General features: G+C 47.4%; 1 protein-coding gene across 1 annotated transcript in view; it reads right to left on the reverse strand.

Moving 5' to 3' along the window:
• Positions 1-15,611, reverse strand: part of TRAM2 (translocation associated membrane protein 2) — a 78,413-nt gene extending 62,802 nt beyond the window's left edge. Inside the window, exon 1 of the mRNA XM_035295886.3 lies at positions 15,379-15,611. Coding sequence (XP_035151777.1) covers positions 15,379-15,498 — 120 coding nt within the window. The 5' untranslated portion in view covers positions 15,499-15,611. The remainder of the gene's footprint in view (positions 1-15,378) is intronic.
• Positions 15,612-16,712: the final 1,101 nt, after the last annotated feature.

Genomic DNA, 16,712 nt, shown 5'->3' on the forward strand with positions numbered 1-16,712 from the left:
CAAGCCAAAATAATGGTCAATATTCATAATACTGACCCTGAGCTATCACTCTCAGATCAAAAAGACAAGCTGTTCAATACTGTTTCAATGCTGTCTCCTTGCCTATATTAAAATTATTTAATGTCCCAGCAATTCCACTCCCCAGGTATATATCCAAGAGAACTGAACACATGACATCCACATAAAAACTTGCACATGTATGTTCAGAGCAGCATTTTTCATAAATGACAAAAGATAGAGACAAATGTCCATCAACTGATGAATGGATAAACAAAATGCATTTCGCTGTACAATGGAATATGATTCAATCACAAAAAGAAAAGAAGTACCGATACATGCTACAACATAGATGAACCATGAAAACATGCTACATGAAAGAAGCCAGGTACAAAACCTCACATATGGTATGATTCCATTTACATTAAATGTCCATTTGTGAGTCCAGAGACACAAAGTAGATAGTCCTTGCTGGGGTGGAGACAGGAGTGGAGATGAAAGTGGGATTGGGGAACAATGGGAAATGAATGTGAACATGTTCTTTGTTTTTGAGACGGAGTCTCCCTCTGTTGCCCAAACTAGAGTGCGGTGAAGTGATCTCAGTTCACTGCAACCTCCCCCTCCTGAGTTCAAGCAATTCTCCAGCCTCAGCCTCCCAAGTAGCTACAGGCACACATTGCCATGCCCAGCTAATTTTCTTTGTATTTTAGTAGAGATGGGGTTTCACTGTGTTACCCAGCCTGATCTCAAACTTCTGTGTTCAGGCGATCCACCCCCCTCGGTCTCCCAAAGTGCTAGGATTACAGGAGTGAGCCACTGTGCCCGGCTAAACAGGTTCCTTTTGAAGATTATGATAATGTTTTGGAATTAGATAATAGCGATGTCATAAAGCATGGTGAATACACTAAGAACCACTATATCATACACTTTAAAATGGTAAATTTCATGGTATGTAAATCCTATCTCAATTTAAAATGCAAAAAAAAAGTCTTTAAAAAGGGGTTATTAACTGGTAATTCCACTTTACCACTCATATACTAAAAAAATATGAAAAACAATAGAATGTCAAGTGCTGTGCTAGATACTAGAGATACTATGGTAAGCAATACCTCCTGCCTCAAAGAACACACAGCAAGGTTGTGGAGTGTGATGGGCTACACATGATAAGCTTGGGGGTCATCAGAACCATGATAAAGGAAGCACAGGGAGAAAGGAGGGCTTTCCAGAAAAGGTGGACTGCAGCTTAAGGAATAAGGAACATCGGCCAAGTGAAAAGATGTAGCATGTCCTGAGTGACTTGTTTAAGGTGCCAGAGGCAACAGAAACATCATAGAGGAGCTGAAATATAATCAATAGTAAAGAGCCCCATGATCCAAATGTGCCCAACAGAGTAACTTTAAAAATCCGACATGTATTTTGCCTCCTGTTATGTATCTCAGCACTTGCTAGATGCTGAGAATTTAACAGGGAACAAGATCAATGCAGGCACTGGTAGAACTTTTAGTATGTAACCATACAGTTTCATGGGGACACAGTAAACAGTCTGTGGCTAACTGATTCATTGACCCGGACATGGTATTTTAAAAGAACAAGTACACTTTGTCAATAACTATCAAAAATACAAATGCAGTTATGCTTTGACCCTATCATCCCACTTCTGGGAAAATATCCAACAAGATATGCCTGTATAGGTGCAAAATGACATATGTACCAAGATATTCACTGCTGCATTGTTTGTAAGAGCAAAACATTGGAAACAACCCAAATGTCCATCAAAAGGGGACTGATTAAACGAATTAAGGTAACCCTATACGATGGAAGACTGTACAACCTTCCACATGAATGAGGAAATTCTCCGTGTACTGACATCAAAAGATTGCCCAGATATTTTGCTAATTGAAAAGGCAAGGTGCAAAAGTGTAAATAATACACTTCATTTTGTATAGGAAAGGAGACAGGAAGATAGACGGATATAAAAAGTGGTTACTTGTGGGTGGAGGAGCTGGATGAGAACAGGTGGGGAGAGACACTTCTCAATGAATTTCTTTTTATGTTTTCTATTTTGTAGCCACATGAATGTATCTCCTAATGGTACCTATTCCAAAAAAAATTTTTTTTTAAGCTTTAAAAGGCTAAGATTATAGGTTCTCTATCTGTATGCACACACTAAAGTAGCTAGCATTCCTAATGTGCTCAAAAGCATTTCTTACTGGTTACCTGAGAAACCAGAAGAGACAGCGTGGATAGAAAAGCTTCAAATAACCACCAGCAGCAGAAAGGCAACTCAGACGCACACCATCCTGTGTGCACATGGGACCATACCTGACAAATCCATACTGACTATGTGGTAGGTATAGAGGTGCTCGGGATACTGAGAAAATGTGAAACATCTCTTTCCTGGGTCATGGAGGGATGGCTCACGGCAAGTACAAGGAGCCATGTCCAGCCCGAACTGCCAGTGACCTTCCTAGTACACATTGGAGTCACTCTCATGCTAAAAAATCTTCAATGGCTCCCCTATTACCTAAGTTAAGGACCAAACCCAAATTTTTTAAAAAGCATCTCCAAGTCCACAACCCTGCCTGCCAGTCCAGTGTCACCTTTCACCACTTCTGCTCTTAACCGGCTCCTACCCAGTCCACTCTGGTAACACAGAGACACTTGCCATACTCCCCCTAGCCCCGTGCCTTCTCTCTGCTTGGAACTCCCTCTCCCCAGCATATCTGCCTGCCCCATGCCCTGCAAGCCTCAAGGACCAGCTCAAACGTCTCTCTCTCTTTTTTTTTTTTTTTTGAGACAGAGTCTCTATCACCCAGGCTGGAGGGCAGTGGCACAATCTCAGCTCACTGCAACCTCCACCTCCTGGGTTCAATTCTCCTGCCTCAGCCTCCTGAGTAGCTGGGACTACAGGCGCACGCCACCACGCCCAGCTAATTTTTGTATTTTTAGTAGAGAAGGGGTTTCACTATGTTGGGCAGGATGGTCTTGATCTCTTGACCTCATGATCTGCCTGCCTTGGCCTCCCAACGTGCGGGTATTATGGGGGTGAGCCACTTTGCCCGGCCCCAAATTTCTCCTTTTTAAAATGAACTGTCCCTACCCCTCCCAGAGGGGTTATGCTTCCTTCCCTGACACATACACTGCACCCAATACACACAAGAGCAGCAGTGACATTTTCACTTCCTAAGGACTCTTGGCTCAATGGAGGCAGAATCTTCACCTCTTCATCCTTTATCTCTAGCCCCAAGAACAGGGTTTGGCAGAGAGCAAATGCTCGTCCAAGTCTGGCTGCATGAATAAAAAAGAAAAAGACAGAGGTGGGGAGAAAGGAGGAATTAACCCTCTCAGGGCAGAGGGGCTGGGAAAGGGGCCCTCTGAGCAGGTGGTGTTTTTGCCATATCTGAGGGGGCCTTAAAAAAATAGCAGTTACAGGATGAAATGGGGAATGAGATGACTTGGAGGGCAAGGTGAATGAACAAAAGCAGAGAAACCTGAGGGAGGAGGGAATGTTTAGGTATGTTGGTCTGCAATGAGGGTCAGGGCAGGAATGAGCCTGAGGGAGGTGCAGAGTCCAGGACAAAGGCTGATCAGATCGCCAAGCTAATCACCCAGCTTTTAGGTGGGCACCTTGGAAGCAATCTAAGTAGGGAGACCCATGCTCAGCTCTGTGTTTGAAGATAACCCATGATAGCTATGAGGAGAAAGGATCAGAAAAGATGAGAGTGTGGGGTCCAAGTTAGAACCCACCATAGACATTTAGGTGAGGAATATCAAGTGCCTGAGCCAAAACCAAAGATTGTTAGGGTGAGAGGAGACGTGGGGGCAATTCAGGAGGTAAAACCACTGGACTTAGTGAACAGACACTGGGGACAAGGTAAGGGAGGGCAAGTGCCGGCTGTGGGTTCCTGTTCCAGTGTATACACTTGTTGAATTTCCCTCTCCTACAGACGATGCAAACTATAGTCATGCATCGGGATGGCAGTATGGGAGCTAATAAAATCATAGTGTCACCAACAGGCCTTGGTAAGAAGACCCCTAGATACTCAACTAGTCTGCTAGAAATCAGACAAAGAGAAAATCTCACTGCATCTGTTTCTGGGGGTCTGGCAAAAGTTTACAGATGAACAGCACACAATGGGTTAACTAGTCCTCTCCAGGTTATCACACACACTTCAAAAATTACTTACCAACTCCTTCATTGGGAACTTCCAGGTGCAAAATATAGGTAGGCCCCAGTATACAGTGAGTGCTAAGTAACTTTTTAAATACATGTTATGTACAGGCATGCCTACTTCCTCTGTCCACCAAACACACCATGTCCCTCCCAACCTCCACTATCTCTAGAAAAGCCTCCAACAAAGGAAGTTCCCATTCCCTCTGCCCCCACTGAACACTGGAACAAAACCAGCTTCCTTAGGTAAGGCCCATACGTGCATGCATGCTTCATCATGGCTTATTTACCTAACAAAACAAAAGTAGAGGGAAAGGTGTTCTAACTCACTGGGTCCCTATCTTTTAAGAAATAGAAGTTACATGAGATGCAAACAAATACCTTTTTATTATAAGTCCATAGGGCACTTCAGCAATAAAGCCATGTGAAGGCAATGCAGGACGGTGAAACAGGATGATATGCACATTCAGGAGCACCACTGGCATCACTGCACACCTCAGCGTTATAAGAAGGTCTAGTGAAAAGCCATTTCTCTCTCTCAGCTTTCACTGTCCTTGCCCGCCCCACCACTGCCTTGCTGCTTGCCTGTGTCACATGAAACATATGGGAAAGACGGCTGAGAACGGCCTTGCAGTTTCTGAAGTCTCTGAATCAACACCAGAGACAGTTCAGCTGCTTTTGGGGCTTGCTTCCTGGTTGGAGATTGAGACTGAAATTTCCCCACGTGGAAGTTCTCATGTGGATCAGTGCCCCAGCCTCCTAACCAGACTTCCAGTCTCTAATCTCATCCGCTAAGCCAATCTGGCAGTCTCCAGAGCAACCTGATCCCACCACTGTCTTTCCTAGCAGTCTTCAAAGGCTGCCATTATTACCTCCAAGACAGTCTCAACTCCACGGCAAGACCTAAGGGCCCTAGATCTGCCCTCCCCCTCCACTCTTGTCCCTTGTCCCCCTATGCCCCACCTCCAAAGCATCCTATGACACCAGGGTGCTGAGTGTCCCAATGCTCCAGACCAGCTCCTCTGTCTACATAGGATGAACTGTTCTATTGCCTTCCTATATATCCTTCTTTCTCTGGCCTTATCCAGCATCCACCTACCCCTATTCTGAACCGTCCTCCATGTTCCCAAAGCATTCCCTCTGGTAGACTACACTTACTGAGCACCCACTGTGTGCTAGACCAGAAGACCCACATGGCAGCTCAGCTGGGGTAGTCATCATCAAATGACTATACTTGTCTCCTTTTACCTATCTCCCTTACTAGATGGTAAATTCCTTGTGATTAGGCAATGTGTCCTTTTCCTCTGTGTTCCCAGCACCTAGAATGAGGGCTCACACAAAAGCACTGCTTAATCAACATTTGCCGAACAAGGGCAAGAGGTCAACAACAGCTCAGTTCAGACTCACATCCCTTGGACAGCAACCCAACCGGTAGGGCTGAGAAACTGACAAGATTGGTCAAGTTACACATGGTTATGCCACAGCTGTAGGCTAAAGGCATGGTAAGTGGTCAGTGAAAATCTGGCGAGGCCATAGTTGTCATGCCTGGAGTTATCTGGACCCAGGAAATGCAGGCAAGAGTAGCTAAGAAGTGTCACATTCTCTTCTTTCTGAAGCTCCAAAAACGAGCACCGTAGAGAGAATTGTATCAACAAATATGTTAGCTGGCTTGCATTTTATATTTCAGTGTCTTCTACGAAGTAGGTGTATTTGCTGAACGATTAAAAATGGAAGAAAATCGAATGCCCAAATGGTTGAATAGTGTTGAATGTGGATATTCCAAGGCTGGGCAAAGAATGACAGAAATGCTTCTTTTACATTTCTTGGGTAATAAAATGTACTATACATCAGACCAACTTTGCTTTTTCTTCAGGGCTGTAAAACTGTAGCCTTCCAGAAATTTCTGCAGATGAATCAGTCTGGATAGCCAAATTCTCCACATTGCCACAGATACAGTTTTGAAACTTCAGCATTGCTCATTATGGATGGAGATCTTAAGGTCACAAAGCTGAGCCCAGATTCCCTTCCAGTATGTGGATTTTCTCCTTTTCCATTCTGCTCAGCCATATTTCATGCCAACCCCAAATCCGTGCTAGAACCTGGTTTCAACTCAAATAATAAATGAAGCCAAGCTTAGAGGTGAGCCCACTAACCTAACGGAGGCACAATGTTTCCCTAGTTACTACTCCTAAATCTACAGGTTTGGGGGAAGGCGCCTCTTTCCTTCTCCTCCTAATTTCTGACTGGCAATTTGAGTTTTATACACATTTTCCAGCCCTGGTCTACATGCCCATGTTAAGAAGGCACAACCAGGCCACTGGACATTTGACACATCCAGAAGCAAGTGAGGCCCAGAGAGGTGAAGGGCCTTGCATGGGCCACAAAGCTATTTAACAGAAGAATCCCCTGTCCTTGCCCCTTTCATCGCACGCCTCCCTGCTGCAGGCCCTCCACTGGCACCAGCCATAATTCATGCCTCAAGAACCCTGGAAGAAGGGCACAGGTTCCAGCCATCATGCCCAAACCAGAGCCCAAACTGCTATTTAAAAAAAAAAATAACTATCACCCGTTCCTTTCCACTTCAACATCCCTCCTTCAAACAGTCACAAAATCCATACAAACAAGTTATTCCTTGCCCATTGAGGTCACAAGTTGATCCAGTACAAAGTCAGACTACAAACTAAAAACACAGTCTCAAATCCAGAAGCGTGGGTCTAAAAAGTTCCAATTCTGCTCTGAGTTATGAGGAATTCTTCCCAGCCGGAAACCAGGCATTGTGAAGCAGGCCCTGTGATTTCCTGCAGGACTCCAGGAATTGCTGGAGGGAAGGCCTGTTTATCCTGGGATTGCTCCTCCAGGTCAGGAGCTCCCAGACTGCTCTTAACCTTCAGGAAAGGCGCTGATAAATAATTGCATAAGTCCTGTCTCTACGCTTTGTCCTGAGGTAGGTACGTCCTCCCTCTCCAATAGCCACAGAAGTCTTCATAATAATGGTGGGTCCCTCAACAGACTCTTTTTAAAATTCTCTATAAAAAGAAAAATTAAATATCCTCTAAGAGAGCATACCCATACTTTCATAATAAATATGAAGGAACAAACTGATTAACTAACAATACTCTGTCCTTTCAAAATGCAGGAGCTTTTATTAAGAAGTCCTTTTTCCATTTCAAAGGCAGGGCAACTGAGGCTAGAGAGCTTTGTCCTTCCTGCCAAAGGTAAAATCTTCAGCTCTACCCAAAAAAGACATTACAGATCACATTTGGGTTTGATGTTTAAAGTCTTAAGAAACCATATGGAAGAGTTCTCCTAACTCCAGCCAGGTTTTCAATCAATATAGGCCAGCAACTTAATCTTGAACTTGCCCAGCCTTCAGAACGATGAGAAATAAATACAGGGCCAGGTGCGGCGACTTGTGCCTGTAATCCCAGCTCTTTGGGAGGCCAAGGCAGGCAGATCACCTGAGGTCAAGAGTTCGAGACCTGCCTGGCCAAAATAGCAAAACCTCATCTCTACAAAAATGAGCCAGGCATAGTGGCAGGCACCTGTAGTCCCAGCTATTTGGGAGGCTGAGGTGGGAGAATCGCTTGAACCCAGGAGGCAGAGATAGGTTGCAGCAAGCCAAGATCATGCCACTGCACTCCAGCCTGGGTGACAGAGCGAGACTCCATCTAAAAAAAAAAGAAAAAAGGAAAGAAGTGCAGATTGTTTAAAATACCAAATCTATGAATCTGTGGCATTTTTGTCACAGTAGCCCAAACAGACTGCCGTTAAGCAATAATGTATGTATCAGGGTACCAGTTGTGCCTCACAAGGTATCCAAAAGTGACCACCACTCTTCTCCTTGAATACTGACCACACTATACCCAGGGCATTAGTTCTTAATTTAATAAACCAACCCGTCCATCAACAGCAATGGCTCCAGGTTGACTGCCCTCCATTTTCCCAAAGCATCCCCTCTAGTAGACTACACTTACTGAGTACCCACTGTGTGCTAGACCAGAACACCCACACCTGCCTGAGGACGCACCTGCCACTCACATCAAGTTTAAGACCTGAGTCCTATCCACAAATAATCTATCAGCTTTAAGCTACCGTACTAAGACCTCTTTGAGAAGAGGGACCCTACCTATTCATCTCTACCTCCCAGAGCTCAGCACAGTCCCAGAGCAGGCACTCAAGCATCCAATAAAAAGCTGCTAAATAAATGAGCACAACACTCAATTTCAAGACTTCTACACAAATATTGGAATTCAAAGGTAGAGTCTAGAATTCCAGTGGGCAGAGCTGTAGAAGACCACCAGAAATGGATGAGTCAGATGACTTGGATTCAAGTCCCCAACTTGCCAAAAATTCACTCTACTGTCCTGGGCAAATCTCCCAGCCAGTAAGGGTCTTATTTTGTTTCTCTGTAATCACAGCAGAAGACTTCTTAGGTTTCCCCTCTAAGATCTTAAACTTAGAAAATACAAAGCAAAGATGTGCCCTTGAGCTACAGCTACAATGTTAACTTGATGATAAGGGCAGTAAAATCTAACAGCCGGAGTCATCTTTTCTTACACAAATGCTGGGTAGCAGCAGGCAGTAACTTTACTAGTAGGTAAAGCTTCTGTGTCTTCGCTTATGTTCACACGTGATACACACATTTGGGTCACTCCCTGTAGTCTCTTTCAGGGAGATGCAAATTTTAATAATTGTTCCAGGCAGAAAAGCCTCCAAGTGGAACAAAGACCCACAGACATTACTTCCAGGTAATAAACAGATTCCACTCAGACAAAGAAAAATAAAGCAGCCTGTAGCTACATTCCATAGACGCCCCATTTGTGGAAGCATTGGGGCTGAGCTCTAAATGTGAGCCAGACGCTGCTGAATTCTTATTTTGGCTCCGACTCTAACTTGGAGTGGATGGTCCTTGGCCAAGTCTCTGCTCCAGAAGCCAGGCTCTGGATGGGTACGGCAACCCCCATTAACCATCCCGATTACAGGGTGAGGTGAGTGAAGCATTTCACAGAGGTAAAGTGCTGCCCACCCCTCCAGACAAACAAGGAAAGCTGCCACAAGGCAATGTGGCTTGGGGAGTCACAGAGCAGCCCCTCTCCTGACCCTGGGCTCCTACAAACTCAGCAGAGGCCTTAGAGATCTGGCCCAATGCCCCCTGCCCTCCCGCCACACAACTGCCTCCATTTTCCCTGCTGAAAAGCAAGGCCTTTTTGCAAGAGTCACCTGCAAAGCTCTTTAAACCACACAGTTAACTCGCAATGTTAACCAGCTGCGACCAAGTTAGGTGTGGTGCTCCTCTACTGTGGGACATTTGAGACTACTAGTAGAGGTTTACCAAGGCAAAGTAATAGAATGCATAAAAGATAAAGGTCTGTTTGTGAAATAAGGGCTGTTCAAGAACCATATTAGTACTTTTACTGTTTCTTCCCGCTGCCCACCCTCCCCCCCTTATTTCTTTAACTATTAGGTACCAATGGATACCAGATACACAGAGCTGGATGAAGAGGTTAAGAGATACTATCAGTGAAGTTTCCCACCAAAGCCTGCTAATAGTGCTCTCACTGATTAGAAAGCTCTTCTGTCATTTGGGAACTCTAATCCGCTCTTATCAACCCTCTAGCTTCATCATTTATCAGGGTGGGAATGAGAGGTACATCAGCTATGCAACAGAGTGATTTCTGGGGCCCCTGCCCATAAAGAAGCAGATCAAAAAGGAGCTCATGCCTGCCAGAGTGAAGCTTTCACCATAGCAACACATGTTATTCTACAAACAGTCGGGACTAAGGCACTCTGTTGTGACCAGTCCGGACAGTGCACCCGAGAAATGAGTGACTGAGGGTTCAGACAACAGGGCCGGCAAGAGAGAAAAGTGGTACCTATTTAATTTGCAGGGCAGTCTCCCTGTGGTTTTTACTTCTCTACAAAGTTAACAGTGGCAGCTCTAAGACCCTCCAGTACCCATGGCCTGTGTTCTAATAAGATAGATGTCAAAGAGAAAACAGATGTTCTCTGTGGAGCAGCTGCACCAGCGGGCTCCCTGGGGGAAAGAGGTTCTGGGGTAGAGAGATTGGTCTGTTTGGAGATTAGATGGCTAGCAGTGCAGAACTTGGGGGAAGGGTCTCCCTCTCAAAACATATCATTTCTAAAATGAAATACAGCCAGGATGCTCAATGAGCCATCTGAGGATGAAACGTGGACTCCCAGACCCACCAGTGAAGCCAATAACAATAGTCATCCGTGTACTTGCTGAGACCATCGATTAAGTGCCCATGTGCCAGGCACACTGCTGGGTATTTTTACAAATATTAGCCTTCGCTGGGCAGTTAGGGTTAAAAAGTCATTAACCGATCAATGTCATTTTTCTAGATATCACATTTGTGCCAAGGAAAGAAATGGGAATAATCAGTATGCCCTTACATCCCATAGGTTAGGATTATGGCTTGACCAGTAGAAAATCTAGCTCCAAATTTCTGCTCTACTTCTCATATCATAGAGGCATGCGTAAAGAAATCCAACCACAGAAGAAGAGCACTCAAGAGAATAAGTGACCCTCCTTGGTTTCCTGTTTAACTTCTCTAGAACACCATGGATAGAGTAAGCCAAAGGTTAAAAGGGAGATGCATAAAGTCAGAAACTAGAAAAGCTGACAAAGGCACTTCTTTAAAAGTGCATTAGAAGTTAGTCAAAGAGGCTGGGTGCAGTGGCTCATGCCTGTAATCCCAGCACTTTGGGAGGCCAAGCCAGGCAGATCATGAGGTTGGGAGTTCGAGACCAGGCTAGCCAACATGGTGAAACCCCGTCTTTACTAAAAATACAAAAATTAGCTGGGTGTGGTGGCAGATGCCTGTAATTCCAGTTACTCAGGAGGCTGAGGCAGAACTGTTTGAACCTGGGAGACGGAGGTTGCAATGAGCTAATATTGCACCATTGCACTCCATCCAGCCTGGGCTACAGGGCAAGACTCCGCCTCAAAAAAAAAAAGAAGTTAATCAAAGAATGATGACCCATGTCCACAGATGTATATGTGTGCCATTTACATACATCTTTCTATTAACACAATAGAAGCAGAATTGTTTTATGATGCTGCTAACATTCAGAGACAGGACCTGCAGCTGCATTTCAGGTTATGATGCCTACAGGTATGTCCTAGAGGATGTGAGCCAGTGCCATGGAAGCCATGTACTAGCAGGTGGTAACATAAAGGGCTCCCATTGTAAATGCTGCAAACATTTCACCCTGACAAGTCAATCACAGTGTCAGGAGCAGGGAAAAAGGTGGTTCCTGGAGAAAAGGTAGATCTGCCAAATCTGCCTCCAAAACAAATAGAAAGCAAAACCCAGCCACTAGCAAGAACTCCTCTGGGTCCCTAAACCTTTAAGTCATCACAGATCGAAAAGAAACCAAACTTACAAATGACAGGCTCAGAATTGTAGAAACATTTCCTTGCAGCTGCCAGAGCCTGCAAATGAGCTTTTAAAAAGTTTCAGTCTTGAAATGACATTTTAAAGGTAGTATATAAATTGCTTCCTCTCTCTTCGGTGCACCCCCTTTTTCCTCATTCTCCATTCACTAATGAAAGACTTTTCCTCTTCCCCTGCCTGTTTCAATTTGAAACGTGGCACAGACCAGGACACTGGAAGGGGAAGAGAAGGAAGGGGGAGGAGGCTACTTTCAAATCTGACACACGTACCCCCCAACCGGCTATCTACACCCTGGTTGATGGTCAGGCCAGACTCCACCTACGACAGGACAGAAGGACCAAAGAGTAGAGTAGAAAACTCCTGCTTGTGCCACCTCTCCTGAAAGCAGACTTGACGGTGGAAAGGAAGGAGGGGGAAAATAAAGTTCCACATTCCTGACATTTTTTAGCCAAGTGCTGTGGCCGCACAGAGCAGCTTCTCTATTCCAAGCAGCCTGTAGGACTGGGAGAAAACCTGGGTGCAGGGTGAAAAAGCTGCCCCCTGCCTTGGAAACAGGATGGCCCAAAACTAAACCAAATTTGGGGTAGCGATAGGGGTCGGTGGTGAGGGAAGAGACAGCCTTTCATGTGTGTTCCCAAAAGGAAATGATCCCAAGGGAAATCATTTAGAGTCATCGTCTTCCTGGAGAAAGATCAACTAAAGTCCTGGGGTCCCTGAGAGGGAAACAAGCCCCCTAATCCAAACGAGGTGACCAGTGAGTTGGGTAAAGAGCAAGGTGGGGAGGCAATGCAGACACAAGGGCTGTGGCTGCTTGGGGCATGAGCTGGTAGGGGGAGAAGGACCCAGCTCACTGGCAGCAGCAGGGCAGAGGACCCCAGAGGGAGGAGTGGCCAGGAGAGTCACTCTGTGGGAAGAATTATAATTGAGTTTTCCTGGCTCAGCTTCTGAATGAAGGAATCCTAGCTGGGGCCAAGTCAGAACCCCAAGAGCCTATGTCCTCTCACCCCCTTCTCCCCATTCCCCTTACACTTCTTTCCATCATCACTTCTGGGAAAAGGTTGGTGAGTCCCCAGTTGCACCTACCATCCCACCATATGCATCCACACATACCCACACATGTATACCACACACTTCAGAGGAAAATCCAGAAGATCCTAAGTGATATCCAGCCAGTCCTGTGCTGGGTTTTAAGGCGCCTCCCCCTACTTTGCTCTGAGTGTGAAGATACCCGCATTTGTTTCTCTGTGGTCCCTACAGTATCTAGGATGCTTCTGCTCTCATTTGATAGAGGCAGCAGTTCCAAACTCCCCCAGAGATAAGTAAACCCCCAGGAATACTTATCTCTGTGGAAAGTTAGTTGGTGGGTAAAGGCAGTGAGCCCCCTCCTTGTTCCCGGCACAGAATAAAACTAAGACCTTCTTACTGGAGGCTTGAGGCAAAGTCATCTTTCTCCCTGAAAAGCACAGACCGATGATCTCACAAAGTACCTCCAAAAGGAGACACCTGCCCTGTAGGTCCTGTAGGTTCAAGGTGCTATGGGAAGAAGTGATGGGGATGGCAGGAAAAGGGGGCCTGTAGGCATTTCAACCGAGGACCTTACTATACTCCCCAATCGAAGTCTAAGGGCAGCGGGGGTGGGAGGAGTAGGGGCGGTGGAGGGGGAATAAGAGTAGTTTTGTTTGTTTGTTGTTTTTCTCATCTTGGGCGGTTCTCTTCCACCAGGTACTGGAAGTAAAAGTTCTTAGCACCTTTCAACTTCTAGAGTGGCAGGTTTAATACACAGGACTTCCCACAAGACTAGAGACCAGGGAAAGGAGGTAGGTACCCAATTCAAATGCTGGCAGCTCTTTCTGAGCAAAGATAAAGCAGGTAAGGCCACAAACCCTAACAAATGCTAGAAATACAACAGAGAGAGCCACAGGCTATGCGAGAAACTTGGCCACAGCAGAGCCTGTGGCTTTGAGGTTTACAGCTGTCACGTGTATCTTTCCAGCCACACCCTCCAAGGCTGGGCACACGCACTTTGGAGGCCTCTTAGAATGGAGGACAGCAAACAGACAGGAGAATACGCTGGGCTAGATAAATTCTCTAATTTTGTTAAGCTATTATTATAATAAATAATCACAGGGCTCCAGGCACAAGAGACTTTTTCATGTTGGTAGGAGATGTTATGGCTTTTGTTGCTGACATGATCTCAGTTAAACCTTACAATCACCCTGTGAGGAAGACCAGTTTTATGAACGTCTTTAGTGATGGATAAACTGAGGCTGCAGTCAGTTTTCAGTCAGACTAGTCACAGAACAGGGACTGAGACACAGGGATATGACTCTGTGTGACACCACACACTTCCAGGGGAGAACCCGGAACAAGGTCCAATCCAATATACCACTAGAGAGAGCTGTGAGAGGGAGAGGAAGGAGAAAGGGGCTGAACTAAAGCAGCACTACCAAAAAGTAGAGTGGAGACCCCAATCCTAGTCCCACTGTTTATCTCCTAGAGAACCTAAAGCCCAGCCACGAACACATTCACTCATACAACCCTAACTTGGCCATCACAAGAATGTCCCCAGCTTGAGAGCAGCTTCGCCAGCCAATTAAGGCCCTTGTCATTCCTAGAGATACAGGGAACCTGGAGACAGAGGGATGGGGTGGAAAATTAGCCAGGCTAGGCATCTGTATCTCCAAGGAAGTTTGTAAATGGTCACAGCTTCCTAATCCAGCCGTGAGAATGCAGATAAGGAACCTGACCCAGAAGGGAGTTGACAAGGAGTCTCAGGAACCAGAGGAGACCACTGTAAGAGTGAGGGGAATGTCGCTCACATATTTCACTTCTGAGACAAGATACACCGCAGCAAACCTATGCCAAGCTTCCTCCAGTTCTTCCCACTTTTGAATATCACATTTTTCTTGCTCTGCAAGAGTAGGGAATCATTCCCATCAGTCTCTTTGATTCTGACCCCTTGCTGGCTTTCTACAACTCCCTGTCTCAGAGGCCGACACTGGGTCATTGCTGTTGCGGGTGGGATCCCCATCCTCTGCCCCAACTCCTACACTCTAAGAGAATCACCTTTTCCCAAAAAGTTGAGGGTATCCCTGTCTGTCTCACTTCTTGTCCCTGTAAAGGGCATGAAGCTCTGGGTCGCGGCAGCTGGGTCTAAAGGGACAGTCCACTGAGTGGTAAAGGATATCAAAAACTGGCCTTCTAGAGCACAGCAAAAAAAAGTGGGAGCGAAAGGAGCGCAGAACGCCACCGCTGGGATGGGGCCAGGGCCACACGTGAACATCCGAGCACGTTCCAAAGCTGAGATGCAAAACACCCAGAAAATCAGATAGGAAGTGGAAAAGGGTCAGGGTCCCTCCCACTGGAAAAGCCCAGAAGAGCTAGTGGCCACCCCTTGGGGAAAGGGGCGTTGTGCAATGACTGCAGGTCTGGGAGTCTCTGGGCTTGGCTCCCGGACGCCAGAACCACGCGTCGGGCCAGGGTGGCAGCGCGGCAGTTGGTTCGAGGCCAGGCTGGGGTTTCAGGGCTGCAGACACAGCTGCAGAATACGGTGAGCGCCCAAGGGGGCGGCAGAGCATGGCATGGCTGGCATGGCTTGGAGCTGGGGACGCTGTCTGGGCTGGCCGGGGTACAGGCCGGCGGGGTACAGTGCACAAAGACGGGGTGCCGATAACGTACACGGCGGCCAGGAGCCCGCGATCAAACCGAGGGGCCGCTGACCTGCAGGGGTGTTTGGGGCGGCGCACGACAGGGGGCACTGTCCCTCCGGCTCCCTCCTCCCCAGGCTCTCACCTCGAACATAAGCCCGATGAGGACGCAGAGCACCAGGCAGAAGCCGATGTCCGCATGGTTGTGGATGACGAACTCCTGGCTGAAGAGCGGGTAACTTTTCGTCCTCCTGCGGAAAGCCATGGCAGCGGGCGCGCAGCGGCCGGCGGGGCCCGCACCCTGCGCTCAGGAACCGCAGCGCAAACTTCTCCAGCCCCGGCCCGGTCCGCCCGCCGGCCCGCCGCCCGCTCTCCCACAGCCGCCCGCCCGCCCAGCGCGGAACAACTTCGGGGCCCGCCCCCTTCCTCCGCCTGCCCCCGCCCCCGCCGCCCGGAACCGCCCCCGAGCGCAGCCCCCGCCCCGCCCGCGGCCCGCACTTGGCGCGCCCAGCCCCGCCCCCCGCGCGCTTTACCTTCTCGCCGCGGGGCATGCGCGGGCGGTCTGGACGGAGGCTGCCGGGGGTGGCGAGCGGAGCTTGTTTCCTCCTAGCCCCGCGCGGGCGCCACGCCCCGCCGCATTTTCCGGGCCCCGGGCTCGGCCGCTCGCCGCAGAGAGAGCAGGCCGCTAAGGAGGCGGGCGCCCGGGCCTGCCCGGACAGGAAGTGGGCCCAGGTTTCCCACTCCTCGCTCAGCGCCTTCCTCCATGAAAGGGCAGGCCCTGGAGGCCGCGAGCGTCCAGGCGGTGGCCGGGCAGCCGGATGCTCCCGGGTGACGGGCTGTGGCCCCGGAGGCTGAGGGCAGCGCGGGTGCAGTGGAGGCAGGGAAGCCGCGGGCCGGCCTTCTCGCTGGCCACGGCGCCCTGTACGGACGATCAATGAATGGACATTACTCAAGTATTTATCGAGAACTCTCAGTGGGCTAGGTGCGGTTCAGGTTGTGTGAATGCGCAGATCAACAAACCCGAAGACCCTGCCTTAGGGGAGCTTTCGTTTCAATGCGGGGATGAATGCAGTTTTGCCCTAATAACTTTTGGGACCCTCCCGCCATCATTAATTAATTAGACACATCTCACCCAAAGTCTACCTTAAATATTAATCAGAAGAAGTGGAAAAATAAACAGAAAAAGCAAAAAATGAACTTTCTCATTGAAAGTTTCTATTTAATAGTAAGTCTTATAAGTACTCCTGGAAGGACAAAAGGCGTTTTTAATAAATTAATTTGTATTTGCAAATATTGGATTTAATCCTACCAATAATGAAGGAGTCAATTACTTTCTAGACGTACAGAAATACATAATGAACAAGGAGCTATTCCTATTCCGTTTTTTATTAGGTCCACGGTTATTTCACTTCTAAGTAAATATGATTTCTTAAAAGTGGCAGAGGGTGAAATGTATATTGAGACAGGATGGAGTTCCTA

The sequence above is a fragment of the Callithrix jacchus genome, chromosome 4 (genome assembly GCF_049354715.1).
Source record: "Callithrix jacchus isolate 240 chromosome 4, calJac240_pri, whole genome shotgun sequence".
In the NCBI taxonomy this organism is placed as follows: domain Eukaryota; kingdom Metazoa; phylum Chordata; class Mammalia; order Primates; family Cebidae; genus Callithrix; species Callithrix jacchus.